The 25,380-nt window shown below is 48.7% G+C and overlaps 2 protein-coding genes and 1 long non-coding RNA gene across 3 annotated transcripts; all 3 read left to right on the forward strand.

Moving 5' to 3' along the window:
• The first annotated feature begins 15,588 nt into the window (after positions 1 to 15,588).
• On the forward strand, positions 15,589 to 19,300 carry LOC128081176 (uncharacterized). Its single transcript, XR_008207018.1, has 2 exons — positions 15,589 to 15,805; positions 18,886 to 19,300. It is a non-coding gene; the product is annotated as an uncharacterized LOC128081176 (long non-coding RNA).
• Positions 19,301 to 22,899: 3,599 nt separating this feature from the next.
• On the forward strand, positions 22,900 to 23,370 carry LOC128081172 (ubiquitin-conjugating enzyme E2 D2-like). Its single transcript, XM_052684180.1, is given in 4 exon segments — positions 22,900 to 22,999; positions 23,002 to 23,232; positions 23,234 to 23,297; positions 23,300 to 23,370. Coding segments are annotated over 4 exon segments (438 nt in total). The 5' UTR covers positions 22,900 to 22,912; the 3' UTR covers positions 23,356 to 23,370.
• Positions 23,371 to 24,793: 1,423 nt separating this feature from the next.
• On the forward strand, positions 24,794 to 25,264 carry LOC128081170 (ubiquitin-conjugating enzyme E2 D2-like). The gene is given in 4 exon segments (XM_052684178.1): positions 24,794 to 24,893; positions 24,896 to 25,126; positions 25,128 to 25,191; positions 25,194 to 25,264. Coding segments are annotated over 4 exon segments (438 nt in total). The 5' UTR covers positions 24,794 to 24,806; the 3' UTR covers positions 25,250 to 25,264.
• The last annotated feature ends 116 nt before the right edge of the window (positions 25,265 to 25,380 follow it).

Genomic DNA, 25,380 nt, shown 5'->3' on the forward strand with positions numbered 1-25,380 from the left:
GGGTATTTTATTTAGCCTTTAACTCATTTATTGGGTATTTATAGAACAGGACTTCCCTGAGCAGTAAAACCAGATGGCTTCACACACTACAATACGTCCTCCTGACAGGTTTATATTGTCTTATTTCTTTAAGGGATAACTTTGCCTCGCTCTGTGCTCACCTTAGCATCGCCACTAAAGTCATTACAACAAACTCTGCCCCTCTCTATCTTTGATGGCATTTAGGCAGCGTGGTCCTGGCTGGTTCTTGCAAGGCCAGGACTGCAGAGGAGGTTGGGCCAGAGCACAGAGCTCCACAGCTCTGCACATGGACCCACTGCCCTGTGAGCATCACTGTAACCTGCAATGAATTTTTCAGAGAGCTACAGGACCAGACCAACCAATCCAGCATAAGAAAAAATCAGCTGGGAGAAAACTTCTGGCATTTTTAAAGCTTTCCAATCTTGATTTTCAGGCATTTTTTGTTTCTAAGCTGAGAAAGGGTTTTCTTTCAAAACACAGTGAAACTCAGACCAACCATCAAACAATGAAAGAGGAAGGGAAGTCAAATATCATATTCATCTGGAGTCTGTGAATGTGGGATGTCTGACAGCCCATAGCTGTACTTTGCTGTGCAGAAAAAAAATGCATGGTTTCCAAAAGAAAACTGTGCTTGGCAAAAAGAAAGGAATACAGAAAGGGGGGGGGGGGGGGGAAAGAGAGATCTCCACTTTTTATCCTGGTTTGACATGGGGATATTTCTCTTTTCTGAAATCTGAAGAATTTTTACCAGACAAGAATACCATTTCCCATTTATGCTCCAGTTAGCACTGTGACAACCATTTTTATAAAAGATTTTGATGGGAGAAAGGAGTGGAGAGAAATCCAGAACCTTCTGCGTTAACTTGTACGTGCAGCAATGGGCTGACACACAGCATTAACAAGCTGAGTGCATCAGGACTGGCAGGGCATCCACACAGCCCACAGAACAAGGGGCAAAATGCTCACACAGCTCCCGTGTCTATCATGAGCTCCCATGGAGACTGAATTAAATTGGGATTGATATAGCAAAGGAATTGCAGCTTTGTTTCATCTCATCACTCCAGGAACTGAACTATCAAAGAACCTCATCTCCATCCTACGTGACCAAAACTATCTCCCCACCCATAGCTTCCAACAGCCTGAAAAACTGGGAGCAGTGGGAACTTGGTGTGGCCCACTGAGGGTTTCAGCAGCTCCTGGGGTGTTTGTTCAGACTATTGCTGGCAGCCAAAGACTCTGCACTGATGGAGCCATGGGCTGTGTTTGCACAGCTGTGTTGAAATGCTTTGCAGGCTGGTCCTGAAAGCAAGTTCAGGTTTGGAGTCACTGGGATGGGACTGCAGGGAGACAAATGGGCTGGGGGTCCTGGGAAGGGTCCTGCTTCAGCTGCCCAAGAAGTCCCTGTGCTGCCTGCATGGGGAGCATTAAGTGGGGAGGTGGAGGGTATCAACTGCAGTACGTCTATGGCCAAAGTACAAGGAGAGCTTTTGAACCAAGGATGTATGAGCAAACCTTCTCTCTGGGCTGGCACCCATGTCTTGCAGTTTTTGCTCAAATTGCCACGATAAAATTTGACGTAGAAAAATTTAGGAATTTCTTCTCACTCTATGACAAAAGCAATATCTGAAGAAACAGCTTCTAAATCTGTTCTCACGTCCCACAAAGCATGGCCAAAACAGAGGGGGCATGGGGTGATGGCTGCCTGCCACCACTGCAGACATGAGTCCGTGAAGTAATGGCTCAGCTGCAAGTTCTCCAATCTCCATTTTTCCCTTCCATATTTCAGTGACATTTGAGAGTTCTCTCAGATTTTAAAACACATAGGTTTTGACGTTTTATTACTTGCTTGTCTCTGTTTTATGGTTATTAGGATGGGTGAAAAATTAAGGTTCCTGGAGGCTGCTCTGAAAACCTCTATTTATTCAAAGGGCATATAAAAAATGGCTGTATCCCCTATAGGCAACATAATGAGATTTAGGGCCATTTCTGGCTCTCAATCACTTGGCATAGCAAGCATGGTATTTCTAGTACCACAAACTCAACCCCAAATCCTTTCTGTCCACCCATCCACTCTTTTTCAGCCCTTTGTGCACCCAGAGGCCAGGGCATCCACCTGCCAGGGGCTGTGGGTACAAGGTGACATCTGAATCCCTTCACATACTGGTACAAGTATCCCCACTCTTGTGATTTCAAAGCATCCAGGATGCTGTTGGGTGTCACCCAAGACCACCAGATCAATGTGGAAATGATCCAGCTCCTGAGGTCTGTATGAAACTCAGGAGATGGACTTTCCACCCAGGTTTCATGGAAGGCAGTGCAGATAGCAAAGCCTACAAGGGGTTGCGTTTTTGTTTTAGCTTGTGCCAAAACAAAACATTGATGCAGATCAATGGAAGTTGCTCTCACATGTCATTTCAGTGAAAGGATCACATTTTGGATTCCTGCAGCTCCACGGTTTGCTCACAGTGGGGATGCCCTTTGGGCTGTCCCCACACTGGGCTGCTGAGGAGACCAACCCCCTAGGTGATAAAATAGAATGGAAAACATTTTAGTGCCATGACCTCATGCAATGCTGCTAACTCTGCCTTCCAAGAACTTTATAAAAAAAACACCACAGGGCTAGAAGTGATAGTATTTAAGTGAGACACTGTCTGAAAGAGGAGGAAGGACCCTACAAGGACCCGAATGGAGCCAGTGTGAGGCCAGAGGCTGCCGGAGAGCAGACAGCTTTTGTCTGCACTTTGCCTTTGGGGTGAGTGGAAATACCCTGTGGCCTGGGCAGCTCTTCTTCTCATTGCTAGTGCTGTCTCCACTGGAGACATCATTTCTGCTTAGGAGGCAGCCTCTCTGTAAAGGATGGCTCCACCTCAGTGAAGAAAGCATTATTACAAGCCCTGTGTCTCCAGCCCTTGGGATGCCCAAGCAACATGGCTGGCCAAAGCAGACGGTAGCTGCTGAGTTTCCCAGTGCATCTGCAGCCTGGCACAGGTGAGAATACATTGCCCCTAGCATCCAGTAGGATTCACATGCTGTATAGGATGAGAACTAATTCGACCCAGCTGCAGAGCAGCAGGCAGCATCCGTGGGGAGCAGAGGTGGAGCAGAGCTGCCTGTGGGCTGGTGGAGCATGGTGTGCACCCTGTGGTCTGTCCATCTGTACCCCAGAACCTCTCACTGCCCCATGCCAGGACAGAAGCTTTCACAGAGCCTCTAATGGTGGCTTTCAGTCTTTATATTTCTCTACAATCATCTTTCCTTTGGAGATTGCCACTAAGACCAAAAACAAATAGGGAGAGCCAGATCAAACAAACCCTTCTGCTTTTTAAAAAAGATCCCTGAAAGGGAAAAATGTTTCATTTTGGCTCAAATGTATTTTTACTCTGTCTTCCCTATGGGATTAAAAAAAAAAAACAAACACCATTAAAAGCAAAACAAGGAAAACAAGGCTCCCCAGATTCAGCTAGACTACATGCAACAATTTCCTTTTTTTGGTTCAAAACACAAAGGAACAAAACTGTATTCCAGGTGAGTGGCCAAAGAGCAGGATCTCACACAGCCAGGGGACAAGGGCAGGCTGCGAGTGCTGGCACGGGCAGCACGGTGTGGAGCTGCTGTCACTTGTGCTCGCTGAAGGATGCCCAGCACTATTGCTGCATCTCCTCTGGGCCCCCAGCTGAGCTCACTTACTGAACACACAAGCCTTTCCACTCAGCCAGCATCCTATTAGCTACAGCATTTTTACAGTTCATGAGCCACACTAGGGCTTTGCTTAGTGCTCATTCACTAGTCTTTCTAGCTTGCTGGCAAGGTGTCCAATTAGTCGAAATGACACTTAGCTTTAGTAGAACTAATTGTTCCACGTTGCAGAGGGACTGCTCTGGAAGCACCCGAAGAGTCCCAAGAGGCCTTGTAATTATTGCTGCCATGCTGCTGCTACTCAGCCCCTTCCCTCCCTGAAGTCTCCCATCACCTCTGCTCCATGTTGCCATTCAGCCTAAGCGTGCCACTATTGCACATCCACAATTAATGCAAAACCCAGCAGGCAGGGGAAGGAACTGCCAAAGCTGTTTCTCCCCTGTTCTTCTGTTTGTTTGTTTGTTTCTGAAGAGCCACTTTCAGGCAGAAACACAAGCGGCTCGCGCTGCCAGCCTCTCAATTATTGCAGCCATCGTTAGTGAGCAAAGAGAAGGGCAGAGAAATTAGAAGCGCTTGGGATTTGGCTTGTAATGTTTTACAGAGAGACTGAAACTGAGTTATTCAAGGCTGGTAAAAAACGCCTTTTGCACAAGTGTAACTATAAGGCATGTGGCTCTGGGCAGCCTGGTCTGGTGGTTGGTGACGCTGCACACAGCAGGGGGTTCAAACTAGATGATCACTGTGGTCCTTTTCAACCCAGGCCATTCTATGATTCTATCATCCTATGTCTCCTTTCCAGTAGAGACATAAACCTGAAGGCCAAGGTGTAGGGGCTGTTTCCTCATCCCAGGCAAGCACTGATGGCTGTCACTATCCCTCTGCAACCCGACCGCCCTGACCCAAATCCTAGCCTTCCCCAGGGCATTGCTCTGGATAACACAGCAATGGGCAGCTATTCACAACTTTAAATTAGGCAAAAAGAGGGAGAAAACAAAGCATCTTTTGGAGGATATCAGAGGATGAACCAGAAAGTAAGTGGTTTTCACCTATTTTAATGTTGTCCTTTTTTCAGATGTGGCTGAAATGTGTTCCTCAGCCTGAGATCCTCTTCCTTCCGTCCCTGAAAATTGGACACATTTCTCCCCAGCCCAGCCTCTCCTGCAATATATAGAATATTTCTGTTTAGCTCAATTAATTTCCGAGGAACAATTTGGTCCTTTAACACCTTTTCTTCCAATTAATCCAATTCCTAAATTTAAAAACTCACTAGAAATAAAGAAAGATACCCACCTCATGCACAACATAGGCTTTCCTATGCAAGCCTGCTGATCTAACGTGCTGCTGTTTCTAAAGGAACACATTTCATCCAGGAAATTCCCAGATAACATTCAGTGGGTTTGTTGAAAACTTTTTCTGGCTGAAATCGGAGCTGCTTTTTCCATTCACTCTTCTGTATTTGCTGTTCTTTACTCCGTACATTTTCTCTGAAGCCTGTGGGCATTATGAAACAGTACAACAAAACCATATGGGATGGTTTTATCGCTGGTGAGGGATTTGGGATGAGTTGGTAGGAGCTGAGAAGGACCCTCTGGTGCCTGAGCAGGAGCTCTCTATGTCCCTCAGCAAGGAAAGCAGCTGCACCCTGTACGTGGACCTGAGTGTAGGAAAGCACCAACGAGAGCAACACCCTGACAGCAAAATTGTCAAAGACTCAGAAATGAGAAAAGATTGAAAACCACTGCAAAATAGTGGTGGTGGGCACCACCATTTTTTTCCAGACTGCCAAATCTCCCTGTTCCTCATTTCTGCACCTTATTGCTGTGAGAGTCGGAGCTCCATCTCCTTCCTCATCTCCTTTTCTCTCTCGTTCTTCTCTCCCCACTTTTTACAGTCGCTTCCCTCATTCCTTCCGTTCTTCTGCTCTTTTACTTCCTCTTTTTCTTTTCATTTCCTTAGGTTTTATCTTTGACTTTTAAAAATGGAACCTGGCTGTAAAATTCCCCATATAGATTATCCATTTTTCAAAAGAGCGCTCTTGACATTACGTGGGGAGGGAAATCAAGGGGAGCACATATAACTGCAGTCGAGCAAACAGCAAAAAATGCTTCCTCCAGAGAGTTCCTCACCATTCAGCAAGGAAAAACAAAGCCTAGACACTGAATCATCAACCTCCAGCTTAATGACAGACACACACTGGCATGGTAGGGCAGCACTGATGCTCTGCCTGCCCTGTATGTAAGCAAGGAGCTGATGGAGGCTGGGCCACCTAATTCTTCAAAAATGCTCCGCTTAGGAAAGGAAGCAGCGAGGACTCTGAGCAATTTCGGTGTGTCAAAGAACTGGCCATAGCACCTGGGAGAGGGAGGCGGGGATCGCTCAAAGCCTTTTCATCAATGAGAGGAGAGAAATGGGAGGCAGTGGAGAAAAATGCTAAGAGCTTGGAGGAAACGAGGAGAAAAAGAGGAGACTGAAATCAACCATCCCGTGAGTGGGGCAGCGTGGAGGTAGTGGCAGCAATTCAGTGGAAATTGAATAGCCCAATTCCACTTTAGAATAACTGGTAAGCAGATTTTATAATCAATTTTATAAATTAAATATATTTCATAGTCAGTGCAATAACTGGAAAGAGGGGAAGATTCGGTTCAGGCTTTGACAAGCAATCGTTTCTCATTTGGGAAAAAATCCACCTCCACCGCCGCGCCCTCTGGTGAGGGAATTGGGGAGGAGCTGCAGGCTCACGCCCTGCCCCAGGCCATTCTGTGACCTCCCAGTGAAAGCCCGTCTTCCCTGCTGGCAGCTTAGGGCAATGTGGTGCCCCCAGGGAGGAGCAGGGGGATGGGATGCAGCAGCCAGAACATTCCTGGGTCCTTCCTGTCCGTCAGTCCTCTGAGCAAGGATGTCAGCCTGGCAGGCTGTGCAGCAGATGAACAGATAGACACACATCTGACAGCTTCCTGGAGCAACACTGCATGTATGAAGCAATTCAAATCTCATGTGTCTGAACTCCTTCGCTTGCTCTTTTAAGAGCTGATGAGCAGTGTCCATGTGTCCATGTCCCATGGACCTCTCCAGCATCTGAATGGGAAACCATCCCATTGCAGTGCTCTGGTATAATTTAATCACCTGGCTAATGTTAGAAGGCACGGCTGCTGATCAAATGTGAGGCCTTACCAGGCATCACACAGATGAATAATGCAGACTGTCCCTGCTCAAAAGCATTTGGGACAGGTTGGACATAACGTGGGCAAGAAGGCAAAGGAAAAAGACACGACTTTGGGATGGCCCAGCTGCAGGGCCACCCTGCTCCATCCCACACTGCCACCTCACACCAAGGACAGGCTCCCCTGGTGGGTCTGGCTGTTAGGCTTGGTTCTGGGTTAAAAATCCAAGCATGTGACATGAATCGAAGCCCATCTTTAACATTAGTGTCACGGTTTTATATGTGTTACAGTCTTCATGCAGCAGAGATGTGAATTCTTCATGACCCCTCCCACATCTCAGTTTGAATTGCATTTTATCTTAACTCCCAAATCTGTGATCTCTTTCCCCATTATTCATCTGATCACGCTGGCATATTGTTTCTTTTCCTAATAAAGGAGCAAATTTAGTAGCTGAGGAGGAGCTAATGGGCAGGTTTCTCCATCATCCTCAGAAGCATTAGTGCTCATATCTTCCCTCTCAGTACAGCACATTTGTATGTTTAATTTAAGAAGGTTATCTGTCAAAAGTGATAATCTCAAGGTAGCGCTGAGCTAGATAAATATGTCAGGAACAATGGCTCCTGCTGAGAGAAACAAATGTTCAGAACATTTGTATTTTGGAGGATCACAGGCCTTAGAAAATCAGGCCAGAATGACAGTTCTGCTTTGGAGCCATTTCCTGCACTATCCCTGTGCCCCTCCACAGCCCCAGTAAAGCTGTATCTCACCTGGGTTCCCCCACTTTCCCCGGGTGCTCAATAGTGTAAAAACTCATTTAGGCTTCTTGGCTCAGCTCCTAAAGGATAACAGGACATGGGCTGGGGAAGAAAACTTCCTACTGGCACAGTGGGACCTGGACCTAGGGGTGACACACGAGTGGTCAGAGCAAACCAACCTCTCACTGTGGCTCACAGTGGGAATGGGTTTCCTTCTCAAATGTCATAATGCACAAAATGAAAATGAATAAATAAAAGAATCACCCCCAAAATCATTATTTTCCACTGTTCCCAGCCCCTGCAGACAGATGTCATCATGAATGATGCATTTAGCAAAGAGTCAATTCCACTCAGCAGGGTGACATCCATCCCTGTAGAGAGACAGCCCAAATACCCCTCAGTAATTCCCTCTTCTGGACCTCCAGCTAATTCTGGTGTTCTCTTATGGTACTGTGATCCTGGTAGAGGGGCAAGGTGCAGAGATCAGCCTGGCAGCTCCTTCAGTTCAGACAGGGAACAGACCCTGGAGAACACAGTCCCATCTGGAATATTAATCCAATTTTGGGCATAGATAGGAAAGGATCAGAGAAAATGGGACTTTAACCAGGAAGAAGCTGGTGGTGGCACTGGATCCGTGGGGTTTTGAGTTCTTACAGCAACAAGATGTTGTATCCTCGCAAAGGAGTTTTCTTTTTCAGAGATGGAGGCAGAGGTAACATCCCTCCAGTCCTCAAGCACAGCAAAGACAGAGGAGTTCTGCTCCAGATTTACGTCTAGCTGATGGTCTACATGTCTGGTGTGTAAAAAGTAAGTTAGATGGTCTTCCTCCACAGAGAGAAACCAGACTTACCGTGGCCACATACCAGCCAGAGCCGTGCAAAGGAAAGGGGCTCCAAGACCACCTAAAGGGCTGGTGGGAAGCATGAGCCCTTGTCCATGCTCAACTCCACCAGTAACTGACTGAGGCAGGGCTGGTTTGCAGTGTTACAAGCCTGTGCTTTCTAGAAATGGTTTCAGCAGCTGGTTCCCCTCTGACAGCTCTACCTGCTCTGGTTTGCACCTTAAGCTGTTTGGACCTCACTTGCCTCTTGCAGAGCACCCAGCATAAGGTGGATGTGAGACAACACCTCTGGATTTACAGCTGTTACTGCAGTGAGAAAAGCAAGCTCTGGATCGCAGAGAGCACAATCCCAGTGCTAAACCCAGCTCTTCTGACATACAAAACAATAAGGATCATGCACAAAACCCTGATAAGTATACTAAAAGAACATATTTCCCTGAAGTCGACAGAAGGAAGGAACACATTCACCTCTTTAATCCTACTCTAAAATCAATGGAATTAAATATCTGTAGCAGTTAAAGAAAGAGGATGATGGGGCTGGGGGAGACGCTGCCTCTCAGAGCATCCCCTGGGTACCAGGCAGAGCAGAACCCCATGACCAGCACTGAGGAATGAATCCAACACAGGGAAAATCAGGTACAGAAACCCCCAGCGTCAGCATAAACAAAGCTGGTTCGGCTTCTGAAGATGAATACCTTAATCCCGGAGGTCAGTAGGCTAATGACAAGGAATATCAAAGCTAAAAGTGGCAAGCGCTTCAATTGAGTAAGTGATTAAAACCCATCTTCAAAAACCCCAGAGGTCCCTGCTGCTGCTGTCAAAAAGGGGAAGGAAGAAGAAAAAAAAACAGCACTGGATAAAGCTCAGCTCTTCAAAGCTTTTTCAGCTGATGAGCATTCAGCAGCTTCCCCACATTGGAGGATGCGATGCTTGGGGGGTGTCAGAACAGCCAGGACCCCCATCTGCCTTCAGCACAGCTGGAGATGCAGTCATTCACAAAAGGATGCTCCTGGCTGGGGCAGAGGCTTTGCTGTCCCCACGTTTTCCCTTCCCTGAGATAGTGGGATTCAGAGCCCACATTCAGCCTTGGTGCTGTGAGGGTCTAGTGCCATAAAAGATATAATATGCCACAGCTGCACAATGAGAGACAGTGCAGGCTTCCTCCACTGGACCAACATAGCTCTGAGATCCACTCAGGTTAGCTTTGTGCTGGCTTTATCCCAGAAACCATTGTTGCTCAGCCTGTCCACGTCCCTGTTCTCTTGAGGAGCACTGCTCAGACTTATTTGTGGGTTCCAGTGCAAGGCAGCTGTGAAAAGGCCATTTCATTTACTGCTGCTGCCACTGAGATCACTGCTGCAGACTGCCAGCAGCTAACTGAAAATTCTCAGGATACCACTCCTGGAAGGATTTATTGTAAATGCATGTGTTTTATTACAAAATTCACATCTCCCAGGAATGCACCTCACAGGGAAGCAGTGACAGCGTGCAAACAGAATTAAAGGTTTGGAATAATCAGGGCTTCTAACAGCTGTCTTGGAAGAAGATGGATTGAGATCTGTCTAAAATGCAACTGGATTCAAATAATAATGAACTGCACTTAATGTCACGAGGCTGAAACAGTTTGGGAAATTTGCAATAGCGATAGTAATAACCTACCAGGAAATGGTAGGAATGGGAGGATTAAAAACAGGACATCTATTTTGCTTCTTTGCACCACTGCAGCAATCGAAGGCTTGCCGGCGCCCTGACAGCTGGGTACAGTCTGCTCCTTCTGTTTCAAGAAGAATAAAGTGGAACTGAAAAAAAAATCCAGGGAAAAGCAGCAAAAGTCATCAAGGGAATGAAACATCTTCCAATGAGAACAGCTAAACAGATGGGGACCTTCCAGGATGGGAAGCAGGAACCAGAATTGAGAGGCACAGGAAACAGAAAGCAAACAGGGAACTTGAAAATGACTGTGGTCTCTTCTAATATAATAATTTGTGAAACCAGTAACCAAAAGGCTCAGAATGGGTAAAATGAGGCTTCTGACATTGCATCACCCTGCTGTGGAACTTCTCACTGAGGCAGCCAACAGATACGAAGTTTTATACAGGCTCAAGAAGCAGTGGACAGGTTTGTAGAAGAAACTCATTGAAGGTATTCAAACTCAACAGCAGCAACAATTAAACCAGCCTCTGTCTCAGGAAGTGCACGAGCTGTGTGTTCAGGCTTTCGGGACCAAAGGAAGAATCATTATATTTGGCCCCCTCCCGTCTGCTGTCAAAGGCAGACAGTGCACTTAGTGGGTTTTGTTCCAGTTTAATACAGCTGACCTCAGCAGAGCACAATCATGGGATTCACTCTCTGATGTCTACAAGCACTTTAGTAAGAATTTATCTCCTTTTGCTCAGATTTTATGCTTCCGAGCATCCCATCTTAGACTCTCCACAGCACGTTTGAGCACAAGCCTAAGTGGATGCAGGGAGCAACAGTGAGCCCAGCAAGGTGGGCAGAGCTGTGGGCACACAGCAGCATCTCACTGCCTGCTGACAGCACAGGTTGTGCTCAGCACCAAAGCAGGGCAAGATTTTACTGTGAGGGGCAATAGGCTCATCATCTCTGTTTGGAGAAATGCCTCTGTGTAATGTTTTACATCCCGAGGGCTGGGTGGGAGAGATGGGATGGGAAATGATAGTTCATTTAAATGCATGTTTTAATCAAACCCTTCAGATTACTCTAGGTGGTGTTTCAACAAGATACGATTGCAAAAGCTGAGCAATTCTATCATTATATTGTCATTCTTTTTTTTTTTCTTTTTTTTCTTTTTTTTCTTTTTTTTTTCATTTTTTCCTTTTTATTTAACAACCAAAATACAGAATTCAATTTACAGGGCTTTAGCCATGGTAGATGAATTTTTATGGGATAAATTCGCACTCCGGTTTTGCTATCAGGATGCACTACGAGGAGACAGGACTTTTTATTATTATTGGGTCAGGCTGTCAGAGCTGGTTATATTGCTCTCCTAAAACTAGATGCAAGATTGCTTGCCTCTGTGCAAGGTCAATAAAAATGGGGTTTTTCTTACTTCAAAGTGCTGTTCTCCATTCATGGAGAGAGCAGGATCACAGCCTTAGCTTCTAGTTCCACACGAATTAAGTCATCTTTCCAAAGGCTCCACTTGGCAAACAAACCTGCTGCAGACTCAGTGCAGATCCAAGGGAATCATTGAAGTGTCAATGAATTGGCCCCTGCCCAAAGCTGCTGTTGGGTACCAGGGCCAGGCACCCATCTGTCACAGCCAGAAATATGGAGACCAGGTCATTCCTGGAGGAGGGTGCAGCCTTCTCCTGCTCACCTTCTTGGAGGACTTAGAAAAACCCAGACGTGTCTGTTTGGGAAATGCACACAGCATGCTCCTCCTCCAGCTGGGCATGCAAGAGGCCAGCCTTGTCTGTGAGCAGCTGTGAAGCCTCTTTGTCTCTTTGCTGCTCTCTCCTTCCCCATTCACACTCTGCAACGCATCTCTTCCAGCTTCACCAGCCCTCTCCATACTTTGATTTGGGAGATCCTTACTGTCGCCATCTGCCAGCCCCATGAAGCCTCACAAACCAGCTGGCCCTGCTCCTACATGCCATAATCTCCAGGCTGGCCAACGCAGACTGAGGAATGTGGCTTTGATGCAGCACAAACTTCAGGGAGACTCACCGAGCACAGGATGTGCAGTGAAGCTCCCTGAGAAGTTGCCCAAACCTGAGCTGGGCAGGGAAGGCTACGAACTCCACAGAAGCATCCATACTGCTGCTGCCTCAGAAACAAAAGCACAGCTCCCTGGGCATTGTGAATTCAGAGCAACGTCTGAAAAAGAAGCAGAGAGACTTGAAGGGGAGAGTGGGGGAGAGTGTGTTGAGAGAAGTAACAGGGAAGCAGAAGGCACTGGCTCATGCTGTCTGCTCCTCAAGGAGGGCTCCCCAGAAGAGCAGTCCAGAAGTGCTTAGGAGTGCCAAAAGAGCAGAGCCTTCAAAGACGCCCCGTTTCAGTCAGGAGCAGGAAATGGCACGGCTGGCTTGGGATGTTGCAGGGCGAATACTGAAGAAAGCTTGGAAGTAGCACTGACTGCTAGCAACAGCACTCGCTTTGGAATTGCAGCTAAATACAAGTTGGATTCCACTGCCTCCCTCTCTGCTAAAGTGAACAACTCTAGTCTAGTTGGAGTGGGTTACACCCAGACCCTGAGGCCAGGTGTGAAGCTTACTTTGTCTGCCCTGATAGATGGAAAGAGCATCAATGCTGGTGGCCATAAACTTGGTCTAGGCCTGGAATTGGAAGCTTAAAAAGGTGAAGAAACTGCTGCAGAGACGGGATATCAGAAGAGTTTGGCCTTAAAACGTATTTCCAATGTGACCAGCAGGCTTTTTCCCAAAACGAGTACAAGAGCTGTATTTGTATTTAGGCAGTTACTTGTTAGCTGGTTTCTAGTTAAATTGGTTACCCGTCTAGTTACGAGTCTGCACTAGCGCAGTCACTTAAACATTACTTAAATGTATTTAACTGTTCAATGCGCTACCCACAAATAAGGAAATAGACATCTGAGAAAACTGTACAATTGTGTGCATGCTTGTTTTATGTTCCTTTTAACATTCAATATTGCTGTTGAATGGAAAATCAATCAGTGGATATCTTGAAATGAGGTCAACGGTTCTGTCAAATCACCTTACGTAGAAATACATTTGGTATCCCAAGATGACTCAAATTAGGAATAAAACAAGTACACACATAAACAAAAAAATAACAAAAAAACAAAAAAATAACAAAAAAATAATAATAATTAAAAAAAAAGAATAAAAAAATGCCCAGGGAGGTGGTGGAATCACCGAGCCTGGGGGTGTTCAAGGAAAGGCTGGATGTTGTGTTGAGGGACACGGTTTAGTAGGAGCTATTGGGAATAGGTGAACGGTTGGACTGGATGATCTTTTAGGTCTTTTCCAACCTTGGTGATTCTATGATTCTATGATTCTATGACTGGAATCCAGCAGAGCCAGTGCACCTGAGCCAAGGCCAGCAGCCAGGCTGTGGGAGCAGTCCGTCACTGGAATAACTTTCAAAGCAGGCAAAGCAGAGCAAGGGAGGCCTCTGACAAAGCACCCTCACAGCCTCCCAGGAGGGAGGAGTGCTGTCCATCACCAGCACTGCCCGGCTCCTTCGGCCTCCATCGGGCAGCAGACAAGCAGACCAAGAGGCCAGCTCCCCCTTCTGGTTCCCCGTCGCGGAACCGTTTAAGGAGCGGCAGAACTGCGCGCCCCCGGCAGCTCCGTCTACAGATCCACGTTCTGGATGTTTCCGAGATGCCCCGCCTCCTCCCCTCCATTCCGCAGCCTGAGCTCCGCTTGCCGCCCCGGCCGCGGCTTTCGCAGCGGTGCTGCTGCTGCCGTCGGGACGCGGCGGTTCGTGCAGCCGCGGAGGCGCAATGTTGACACAAAAGTCCTAACGGAACAACTGTTATGAACCTTCGTGCTGCACTTCAGCCCTTCTTCCCGTCCTAACCAAAGTCCTCCGCTTCCCCAAAGGAACAGCCACCTCTGAAGCTTCTGTGACACCGCTGGAGGCCGCAGGGAGCTCAGCGCCATCGCTGGGCTCCTCCGGCTGTGCTGGTGCAGCAGCTCACGGGACACCAGTCCCAGTCCCGCCTCCTTCTCGGGGCTCACGTGAGGCTGCGAGGAGCTCAGGGCCATCCGCTGGACTTGTCTCCTATCAGCACAGCAGCTTATGGCACGGCAGTCCCGGTCCTTCCCGATTCCTCAGAGCTCGGGAAAGAAGAGATGAGAGCTCTTGGGGAAGGATGAGGATGGAGGACGGGGAAGAAAGGGCGGCAGGGAGCAGCAGCTGGCGCAGGGCTCTCTGGCAGGTAGTGACATTTCAGGGCCAGGGTGGAAATCGAGAGCCCCTGGTGTGCTGCCGGTGGATGTAGCAGCGTCTCCATGCAGACACGATGTTGGGGTGCCTGTCTGCCTCGATGGAGGTGGATGCACATCCATGGGTTCCTCCTCTAGCAGGATGTGCATCTCCATGGGCTCGATGCTGCTTTCAGGTGTATCAGCATGTGGGGAAGTCTCTGGACTCTGAGGACGCGCTAGAGACATAACAGTACACCAGTGTGGTTAAAAACTATCAGAACTATTAAAAACACCCTCACCAAGAGGTAGGCCAAACGTGCTGTTGGCGGGCACGTGTCAGTGGCACGGCACCGAGGGCACGGGCTTGACTTGATGGGTCTGAGGGAGATGGGGAATGCAGAAAAGGTGAGGGCCGGGCTGGTGGTGCAGGCATGGAGGCATGGAAAGGACAACTCAGCTCAGAGCTGAGCTAGCACAGGGTGCTGACGTGCAGGTGACCTGGAAAGCTGCTTGCTTGCAAACAGAGCACTGAGGCAGCTCTTCTCTTCTGCCCTCACTGCATGGCTGAAGCAGAGTGCTGGCCCTCGTTGGCATAAAGCATCAGCCTGCAGCGTGGCAAGCACTTTCCGAGACAAGGCCGAGCCTAAACCTGCTGTTCCCTTCCAGGAAATGTTTCTTCAGGAGATGTCCAACTTGAAGAAATGTGCCCTCAGATCAATGGCAAGCACTGACGAGCTCCAGCCCGTGGAATACATTGTGGTCAAGAAAGCCAGCCCCATGAAGCCTCACAAACCAGCTGGCCCTGCTCCTACATGCCATAATCTCCAGGCTGGCCAACGCAGACTGAGGAATGTGGCTTTGATGCAGCAGAAACCTCAGGGAGACTCACCGAGCACAGGACGTGCAGTGAAGCTCCCTGAGAAGTTGCCCAAACCTGAGCTGGGCAGGGAAGGCTACGAACTCCACAGAAGCATCCATACTGCTGCTGCCTCAGAAACAAAAGCACAGCTCCCTGGGCATTGTGAATTCAGAGCAACGTCTGAAAAAGAAGCAGAGAGACTTGAAGGGGAGAGTGGGACTGTGTTGAGAGAAGTAACAGGGAAGCAGAAGGCACTGGCTCATGCTGTCTGCTCCTCAAGGAGGGCTCCCCAGAAGAGCAGTCCAGAAGTGCTTAGGAGTGCCAAAAGAGCAGAGCCTTCAAAGACGCCCCGTTTCAGTCAGGAGCAGGAAATGGCACGGCTGGCTTGGGATGTTGCAGAGCGAATACTGAAGAAAGCTTGGAAGTAGCACTGACTGCTAGCAACAGCACTCGCTTTGGAATTGCAGCTAAATACAAGTTGGATTCCACTGCCTCCCTCTCTGCTAAAGTGAACAACTCTAGTCTAGTTGGAGTGGGTTACACCCAGACCCTGAGGCCAGGTGTGAAGCTTACTTTGTCTGCCCTGATAGATGGAAAGAGCATCAATGCTGGTGGCCATAAACTTGGTCTAGGCCTGGAATTGGAAGCTTAAAAAGGTGAAGAAACTGCTGCAGAGACGGGATATCAGAAGAATTTGGCCTTAAAACGTATTTCCAATGTGACCAGCAGGCTTTTTCCCAAAACGAGTACAAGAGCTGTATTTGTATTTAGGCAGTTACTTGTTAGCTGGTTTCTAGTTAAATTGGTTACCCGTCTAGTTACGAGTCTGCACTAGCGCAGTCACTTAAACATTACTTAAATGTATTTAACTGTTCAATGCGCTACCCACAAATAAGGAAATAGACATCTGAGAAAACTGTACAATTGTGTGCATGCTTGTTTTATGTTCCTTTTAACATTCAATATTGCTGTTGAATGGAAAATCAATCAGTGGATATCTTGAAATGAGGTCAACGGTTCTGTCAAATCACCTTACGTAGAAATACATTTGGTATCCCAAGATGACTCAAATTAGGAATAAAACAAGTACACACATAAACAAAAAAATAACAAAAAAACAAAAAAATAACAAAAAAATAATAATAATTAAAAAAAAAGAATAAAAAAATGCCCAGGGAGGTGGTGGAATCACCGAGCCTGGGGGTGTTCAAGGAAAGGCTGGATGTTGTGTTGAGGGACACGGTTTAGTAGGAGCTATTGGGAATAGGTGAACGGTTGGACTGGGTGATCTTTTAGGTCTTTTCCAACCTTGGTGATTCTATGATTCTATGATTCTATGACTGGAATCCAGCACAGCCAGTGCACCTGAGCCAAGGCCAGCAGCCAGGCTGTGGGAGCAGTCCGTCACTGGAATAACTTTCAAAGCAGGCAAACCAGAGCAAGGGAGGCCTCTGACAAAGCACCCTCACAGCCTCCCAGAAGGAGGGAGGAATGCTGTCCATCACCAGCACTGCCCGGCTCCTTCGGCCTCCATCGGGCAGCAGACAAGCAGACCAAGAGGCCAGCTCCCCCTTCTGGTTCCACGTCGCGGAACCGTTTAAGGAGCGGCAGAACTGCGCGCCCCCGGCAGCTCCGTCTACAGATCCACGTTCTGGATGTTTCCGAGATGCCCCGCCTCCTCCCCTCCATTCCGCAGCCTGAGCTCCGCTTCCCGCCCCGGCCGCGGCTTTCGCAGCGGTGCTGCTGCTGCCGTCGGGCCGCGGCGGTTCGTGCAGCCGCGGAGGCGCAATGTTGACACAAAAGTCCTAACGGAACAACTGTTATGAACCTTCGTGCTGCACTTCAGCCCTTCTTCCCGTCCTAACCAAAGTCCTCCGCTTCCCCAAAGGAACAGCCACCTCTGAAGCTTCTGTGACACCGCTGGAGGCCGCAGGGAGCTCAGCGCCATCGCTGGGCTCCTCCGGCTGTGCTGGTGCAGCAGCTCACGGGACACCAGTCCCAGTCCCGCCTCCTTCTCGGGGCTCACGTGAGGCTGCGAGGAGCTCAGGGCCATCCGCTGGACTTGTCTCCTATCAGCGCAGCAGCTTATGGCACGGCAGTCCCGGTCCTTCCCGATTCCTCAGAGCTCGGGAAAGAAGAGATGAGAGCTCTTGGGGAAGGATGAGGATGGAGGACGGGGAAGAAAGGGCGGCAGGGAGCAGCAGCTGGCGCAGGGCTCTCTGGCAGGTAGTGACATTTCAGGGCCAGGGTGGAAATCGAGAGCCCCTGGTGTGCTGCCGGTGGATGTAGCAGCGTCTCCATGCAGACACGATGTTGGGGTGCCTGTCTGCCTCGATGGAGGTGGATGCACATCCATGGGTTCCTCCTCTAGCAGGATGTGCATCTCCATGGGCTCGATGCTGCTTTCAGGTGTATCAGCATGTGGGGAAGTCTCTGGACTCTGAGGACGCGCTAGAGACATAACAGTACACCAGTGTGGTTAAAAACTATCAAAACTATTAAAAACAACCTCACCAAGAGGTAGGCCAAACGTGGTGTTGGCGGGCACGTGTCAGTGGCACGGCACCGAGGGCACGGGCTTGACTTGATGGGTCTGAGGGAGATGGGGAATGCAGAAAAGGTGAGGGCCGGGCTGGTGGTGCAGGCATGGAGGCATGGAAGGGACAACTCAGCTCAGAGCTGAGCTAGCACAGCGTGCTGACGTGCAGGTGACCTGGAAAGCTGCTTGCTTGCAAACAGAGCACTGAGGCAGCTCTTCTCTTCTGCCCTCACTGCATGGCTGAAGCAGAGTGCTGGCCCTCGTTGGCGTAAAGCATCAGCCTGCAGCGTGGCAAGCACTTTCCGAGACAAGACCGAGCCTAAACCTGCTGTTCCCTTCCAGGAAATGTTTCTTCAGGAGACCTCCAAATTGAAGAAATCTGCCCACAGACCAGTGGCAAGCACTGACAAGCTCCGACCTGGTCCTGTGGAATACACTGTGGGCAAGAAAGCCAGCCCCATGAAGCCTCACAAACCAGCTGGCCCTGCTCCTACATGCCATAATCCCCAGACTGGTCAACGCAGACTGAGGAATGTGGCTTTGATGCAGCACAAACTTCAGGGAGTCTCACCAAGCACAGGACGTGCAGTGAAGCTCCCTGAGAAGTTGCCCAAACCTGAGCTGGGCAGGGAAGGCTATGAACTCCACAGAAGCATCCATACTGCTGCTGCCTCAGAAACAAAAGCACAGCTCCCTGGGCATTGTGAATTCAGAGCAATGTCTGAAAAAGAAGCAGAGAGACTTGAAGGGGAGAGTGGGACTGTGTTGAGAGAAGTAACAGGGAAGCAGAAGGCACTGGCTCATGCTGTCTGCTCCTCAAGGAGGGCTCCCCAGAAGAGCAGTCCAGAAGTGCTTAGGAGTGCCAAAAGAGCAGAGCCTTCAAAGACGCCACGTTTCAGTCAGGAGCAGGAAATGGCACGGCTGGCTTGGGATGTTGCAGGGCGAATACTGAAGAAAGCTTGGAAGTAGCACTGACTGCTAGCAACAGCACTCGCTTTGGAATTGCAGCTAAATACAAGTTGGATTCCACTGCCTCCCTCTCTGCTAAAGTGAACAACTCTAGTCTAGTTGGAGTGGGTTACACCCAGACCCTGAGGCCAGGTGTGAAGCTTACTTTGTCTGCCCTGATAGATGGAAAGAGCATCAATGCTGGTGGCCATAAACTTGGTCTAGGTCTGGAATTGGAAGCTTAAAAAGGTGAAGAAACTGCTGCAGAGAAGGGATATCAGAAGAATTTGGCCTTAAAACGTATTTCCAATGTGACCAGCAGGCTTTTTCCCAAAACGAGTACAAGAGCTGTATTTGTATTTAGGCAGTTACTTGTTAGCTGGTTTCTAGTTAAATTGGTTACCCGTCTAGTTACGAGTCTGCACTAGCGCAGTCACTTAAACATTACTTAAATGTATTTAACTGTTCAATGCGCTACCCACAAATAAGGAAATAGACATCTGAGAAAACTGTACAATTGTGTGCATGCTTGTTTTATGTTCCTTTTAACATTCAATATTGCTGTTGAATGGAAAATCAATCAGTGGATATCTTGAAATGAGGTCAACGGTTCTGTCAAATCACCTTACGTAGAAATACATTTGGTATCCCAAGATGACTCAAATTAGGAATAAAACAAGTACACACATAAACAAAAAAATAACAAAAAAACAAAAAAATAACAAAAAAATAATAATAATTAAAAAAAAAGAATAAAAAAATGCCCAGGGAGGTGGTGGAATCACCGAGCCTGGGGGTGTTCAAGGAAAGGCTGGATGTTGTGTTGAGGGACACGGTTTAGTAGGAGCTATTGGGAATAGGTGAACGGTTGGACTGGGTGATCTTTTAGGTCTTTTCCAACCTTGGTGATTCTATGATTCTATGATTCTATGACTGGAATCCAGCAGAGCCAGTGCACCTGAGCCAAGGCCAGCAGCCAGGCTGTGGGAGCAGTCCGTCACTGGAATAACTTTCAAAGCAGGCAAACCAGAGCAAGGGAAGCCTCTGACAAAGCACCCTCACAGCCTCCCAGGAGGGAGGAGTGCTGTCCATCACCAGCACTGCCCGGCTCCTTCGGCCTCCATCGGGCAGCAGACAAGCAGACCAAGAGGCCAGCTCCCCCTTCTGGTTCCACGTCGCGGAACCGTTTAAGGAGCGGCAGAACTGCGCGCCCCCGGCAGCTCCGTCTACAGATCCACGTTCTGGATGTTTCCGAGATGCCCCGCCTCCTCCCCTCCATTCCGCAGCCTGAGCTCCGCTTCCCGCCCCGGCCGCGGCTTTCGCAGCGGTGCTGCTGCTGCCGTCGGGCCGCGGCGGTTCGTGCAGCCGCGGAGGCGCAATGTTGACACAAAAGTCCTAACGGAACAACTGTTATGAACCTTCGTGCTGCACTTCAGCCCTTCTTCCCGTCCTAACCAAAGTCCTCCGCTTCCCCAAAGGAACAGCCACCTCTGAAGCTTCTGTGACACCGCTGGAGGCCGCAGGGAGCTCAGCGCCATCGCTGGGCTCCTCCGGCTGTGCTGGTGCAGCAGCTCACGGGACACCAGTCCCAGTCCCGCCTCCTTCTCGGGGCTCACGTGAGGCTGCGAGGAGCTCAGGGCCATCCGCTGGACTTGTCTCCTATCAGCACAGCAGCTTATGGCACGGCAGTCCCGGTCCTTCCCGATTCCTCAGAGCTCGGGAAAGAAGAGATGAGAGCTCTTGGGGAAGGATGAGGATGGAGGACGGGGAAGAAAGGGCGGCAGGGAGCAGCAGCTGGCGCAGGGCTCTCTGGCAGGTAGTGACATTTCAGGGCCAGGGTGGAAATCGAGAGCCCCTGGTGTGCTGCCGGTGGATGTAGCAGCGTCTCCATGCAGACACGATGTTGGGGTGCCTGTCTGCCTCGATGGAGGTGGATGCACATCCATGGGTTCCTCCTCTAGCAGGATGTGCATCTCCATGGGCTCGATGCTGCTTTCAGGTGTATCAGCATGTGGGGAAGTCTCTGGACTCTGAGGACGCGCTAGAGACATAACAGTACACCAGTGTGGTTAAAAACTATCAAAACTATTAAAAACACCCTCACCAAGAGGTAGGCCAAACGTGCTGTTGGCGGGCACGTGTCAGTGGCACGGCACCGAGGGCACGGGCTTGACTTGATGGGTCTGAGGGAGATGGGGAATGCAGAAAAGGTGAGGGCCGGGCTGGTGGTGCAGGCATGGAGGCATGGAAAGGACAACACAGCTCAGAGCTGAGCTAGCACAGCGTGCTGACGTGCAGGTGACCTGGAAAGCTGCTTGCTTGCAAACAGAGCACTGAGGCAGCTCTTCTCTTCTGCCCTCACTGCATGGCTGAAGCAGAGTGCTGGCCCTCGTTGGCGTAAAGCATCAGCCTGCAGCGTGGCAAGCACTTTCCGAGACAAGGCCGAGCCTAAACCTGCTGTTCCCTTCCAGGAAATGTTTCTTCAGGAGATGTCCAACTTGAAGAAATGTGCCCTCAGATCAATGGCAAGCACTGACGAGCTCCGGCCCGTGGAATACATTGTGGTCAAGAAAGCCAGCCCCATGGAGCCTCACAAACCAGCTGGCCTTCTCCTACATGCCATAATCTCCAGGCTGGCCAACGCAGACTGAGGAATGTGGCTTTGATGCAGCACAAACTTCAGGGAGACTCACCGAGCACAGGATGTGCAGTGAAGCTCCCTGAGAAGTTGCCCAAACCTGAGCTGGGCAGGGAAGGCTACGAACTCCACAGAAGCATCCGTACTGCTGCTGCCTCAAAAACAAAAACACAGCTCCCTGGGCATTGTGAATTCAGAGCAACGTCTGAAAAAGAAGCAGAGGGGCCTCGTCACCAAGGATGGTTTGGAAGTTGGGTTCACCAACACAGGTCTCCTGAGGAGGGGTTTCCAAGCAGCTGGCAGGGGCTCATCTTCCCTTGTGCACATGTTTACCTGATACAGCAGTGCTGCGTGTTGTACATACTTGGAACAACAAAATAGAAATACTGTATTTCCCCGTACCAGCATTGACTCCTAGGAGAGAAGTGTGTGTGTGAAAAGCTGGTTCTTCAGCCATGGCCCAGGGACGGAGGGCAGAGGCAGCGTCCCCACGGCTGGGGAGGGGAGGGTGGAGAGGAGCAGCTCCCCGCTGCTGGGGCACATTGCTGGACAGCTGTGTGGGAAGCTACCTCAAGAGTTCTTGGGAGTCATCCATTGGAGATGGATCCACTTCCATCAGTTATTCTTCCAGAGCAAGATCCAGATCTATGGGCTTGATTTTGCCATCTGGGCTGTCAGTGTCCATCAGTTCCATATTGCTGCTGCTCCTGTGAAGCAAGAAGCTCCTTAGGAATCCTTGTAGCTGGAGGAGGATCCATTTGTTCTCCACGAGTCCCACACCGATTAGTACAGGTATAAGGGGTCTGACTGGAACGATGCTTAGATATTTGTTGCTGTTAAAAAGAAGGACTCGTGTGTTATGTGGTGGTCAGTGGCTGTCTTTGGTGACAGGAACAATCCTTGCCACCAAAACTTCATCCCTGAATATGGGGAAAGCAGACTACAGGCTACTCATGGAACTTGTTAACTAGTTACTAACTCATTTTGGGAACTTGTTTTCAAGGCATTGAAGTCTGTAAGTGATCTTTTCTTTTAAGTACTACCTCTCTTTATTATAAAGGACTTTTTAATATATATTATCAGTAAAAGGAAGACCAGAGATAATATTGATCTATTACTTAATGAGGATTGCTACTTGCAAATAGGGTTGCTGACAAAGCAGTGCCTACTTAATGCCGACTTTGATTCAGCACCAGTGATGGGTTCTGGGATCACCAGAGCCTCTGACTTTGAAGGCTGTCACTGCATTAACAATAAACTCCTGGCCAACCCCAACCTTGTTGAAATTTGCTTTTCCAGCAGGATGCATATATGTCGATGAGGACCAAAGAGATTCTTCCAAAGGTACTCAAAGATCTGACTGATGCCATTGTGAGACCCTTCTCAATTATTTTTCGATGGTCTTGGAATTTGAAGAGGTCACATTAAACTAGAAGACTGCAGCCTCACAGAACACAACAGCCTGCATGACCCACATCTGCAGGAGTACCACAACCGCAAAGACAACGTGCAGAACCTGAAGAAGAGGGGCCTCGTCACCAAGGATGGCAAAGTAGGTTTGGAAGTTGGGTTCACCAACACAGGTCTCCTGAGGAGGGGTTTCCAAGCAGCTGGCAGGGGCCTCGCACCGCGCACACAATGGCGCTGAAGAGAATCCACAAGGAGTTGAATGATCTGGCACGTGATCCTCCAGCACAGTGTTCAGCAGGGCCTGTCGGTGATGACAGGCAAGACATTGGCAAGCTACAATAATGGGACCAAACGACAGTCCCTATCAAGGTGGAGTATTTTTCTTGACAATTCACTTCCCAACAGATTATCCCTTCAAACCACCTAAGGTTGCATTTACAACAAGAATCTATCATCCAAATATTAACAGTAATGGCAGCATTTGTCTTGATATTCTACGATCACAGTGGTCCCCGGCACTAACTATTTCAAAAGTACTTTTGTCCATTTTGTTATCTGTTGTGTGATCCCAATCCAGATGATCCTTTAGTGCCTGAGATTGCATGGATCTACAAAACAGAGAAAAGTACAACAGAATAGCTCGGGAATGGACTCAGAAGTATGCGATGTAATTAAAGAAATTATTGGATAACTTCTACAAATAAAGACAGGGGAACTCTGAAAGAGAAAGTCCTTTTGATTTCCATTGGACTGCTTTCTATGAGCCCACGCCTCATCTTCCCTTGTGCACATGTTTACCTGATACAGCAGTGCTGCGTGTTGTACATACTTGGAACAACAAAATAGAAATACTGTATTTCCCCGTACCAGCATTGACTCCTAGGAGAGAAGTGTGTGTGTGAAAAGCTGGTTCTTCAGCCATGGCCCAGGGACGGAGGGCAGAGGCAGCGTCCCCACGGCTGGGGAGGGGAGGGTGGAGAGGAGCAGCTCCCCGCTGCTGGGGCACATTGCTGGACAGCTGTGTGGGAAGCTACCTCAAGAGTTCTTGGGAGTCATCCATTGGAGATGGATCCACTTCCATCAGTTATTCTTCCAGAGCAAGATCCAGATCTATGGGCTTGATTTTGCCATCTGGGCTGTCAGTGTCCATCAGTTCCATATTGCTGCTGCTCCTGTGAAGCAAGAAGCTCCTTAGGAATCCTTGTAGCTGGAGGAGGATCCATTGTTCTCCACGAGTCCCACACCGATTAGTACAGGTATAAGGGGTCTGACTGGAACGATGCTTAGAGATTTGTTGCTGTTAAAAAGAAGGACTCGTGTGTTATGTGGTGGTCAGTGGCTGTCTTTGGTGACAGGAACAATCCTTGCCACCAAAACTTCATCCCTGAATATGGGGAAAGCAGACTACAGGCTACTCATGGAACTTGTTAACTAGTTACTAACTCATTTTGGGAACTTGTTTTCAAGGCATTGAAGTCTGTAAGTGATCTTTTCTTTTAAGTACTACCTCTCTTTATTATAAAGGGCTTTTTAATATATATTATCAGTAAAAGGAAGACCAGAGATAATATTGATCTATTACTTAATGAGGATTGCCCCCTTGCAAATAGGGTTGCTGACAAAGCAGTGCCTACTTAATGCCGACTTTGATTCAGCACCAGTGATGGGTTCTGGGATCACCAGAGCCTCTGAGTTTGAAGGCTGTCACTGCATTAACAATAAACTCCTGGCCAACCCCAACCTTGTTGAAATTTGCTTTTCCAGCAGGATGCATATATGTCGATGAGGACCAAAGAGATTCTTCCAAAGGTACTCAAAGATCTGACTGATGCCATTGTGAGACCCCTCTCAATTATTTTTCGATGGTCTTGGGAATTTGAAGAGGTCACATTAAACTAGAAGACTGCAGCCTCACAGAACACAACAGCCTGCATGACCCATATCTGCAGGAGTACCACAACCGCAAAGACAACGTGCAGAACCTGAAGAAGAGGGGCCTCGTCACCAAGGATGGCAAAGTAGGTTTGGAAGTTGGGTTCACCAACACAGGTCTCCTGAGGAGGGGTTTCCAAGCAGCTGGCAGGGGCCTGGCGGCTGGCAGGGGCCTCGCACCGCGCACACAATGGCGCTGAAGAGAATCCACAAGGAGTTGAATGATCTGGCACGTGATCCTCCAGCACAGTGTTCAGCAGGGCCTGTCGGTGATGACAGGCAAGACATTGGCAAGCTACAATAATGGGACCAAACGACAGTCCCTATCAAGGTGGAGTATTTTTCTTGACAATTCACTTCCCAACAGATTATCCCTTCAAACCACCTAAGGTTGCATTTACAACAAGAATCTATCATCCAAATATTAACAGTAATGGCAGCATTTGTCTTGATATTCTACGATCACAGTGGTCCCCGGCACTAACTATTTCAAAAGTACTTTTGTCCATTTTGTTATCTGTTGTGTGATCCCAATCCAGATGATCCTTTAGTGCCTGAGATTGCATGGATCTACAAAACAGAGAAAAGTACAACAGAATAGCTCGGGAATGGACTCAGAAGTATGCGATGTAATTAAAGAAATTATTGGATAACTTCTACAAATAAAGACAGGGGAACTCTGAAAGAGAAAGTCCTTTTGATTTCCATTGGACTGCTTTCTATGAGCCCACGCCTCATCTTCCCTTGTGCACATGTTTACCTGA

This window comes from Tympanuchus pallidicinctus, unplaced genomic scaffold (genome assembly GCF_026119805.1).
Source record: "Tympanuchus pallidicinctus isolate F22 unplaced genomic scaffold, pur_lepc_1.0 scaffold20, whole genome shotgun sequence".
Lineage (NCBI taxonomy): Eukaryota > Metazoa > Chordata > Aves > Galliformes > Phasianidae > Tympanuchus > Tympanuchus pallidicinctus.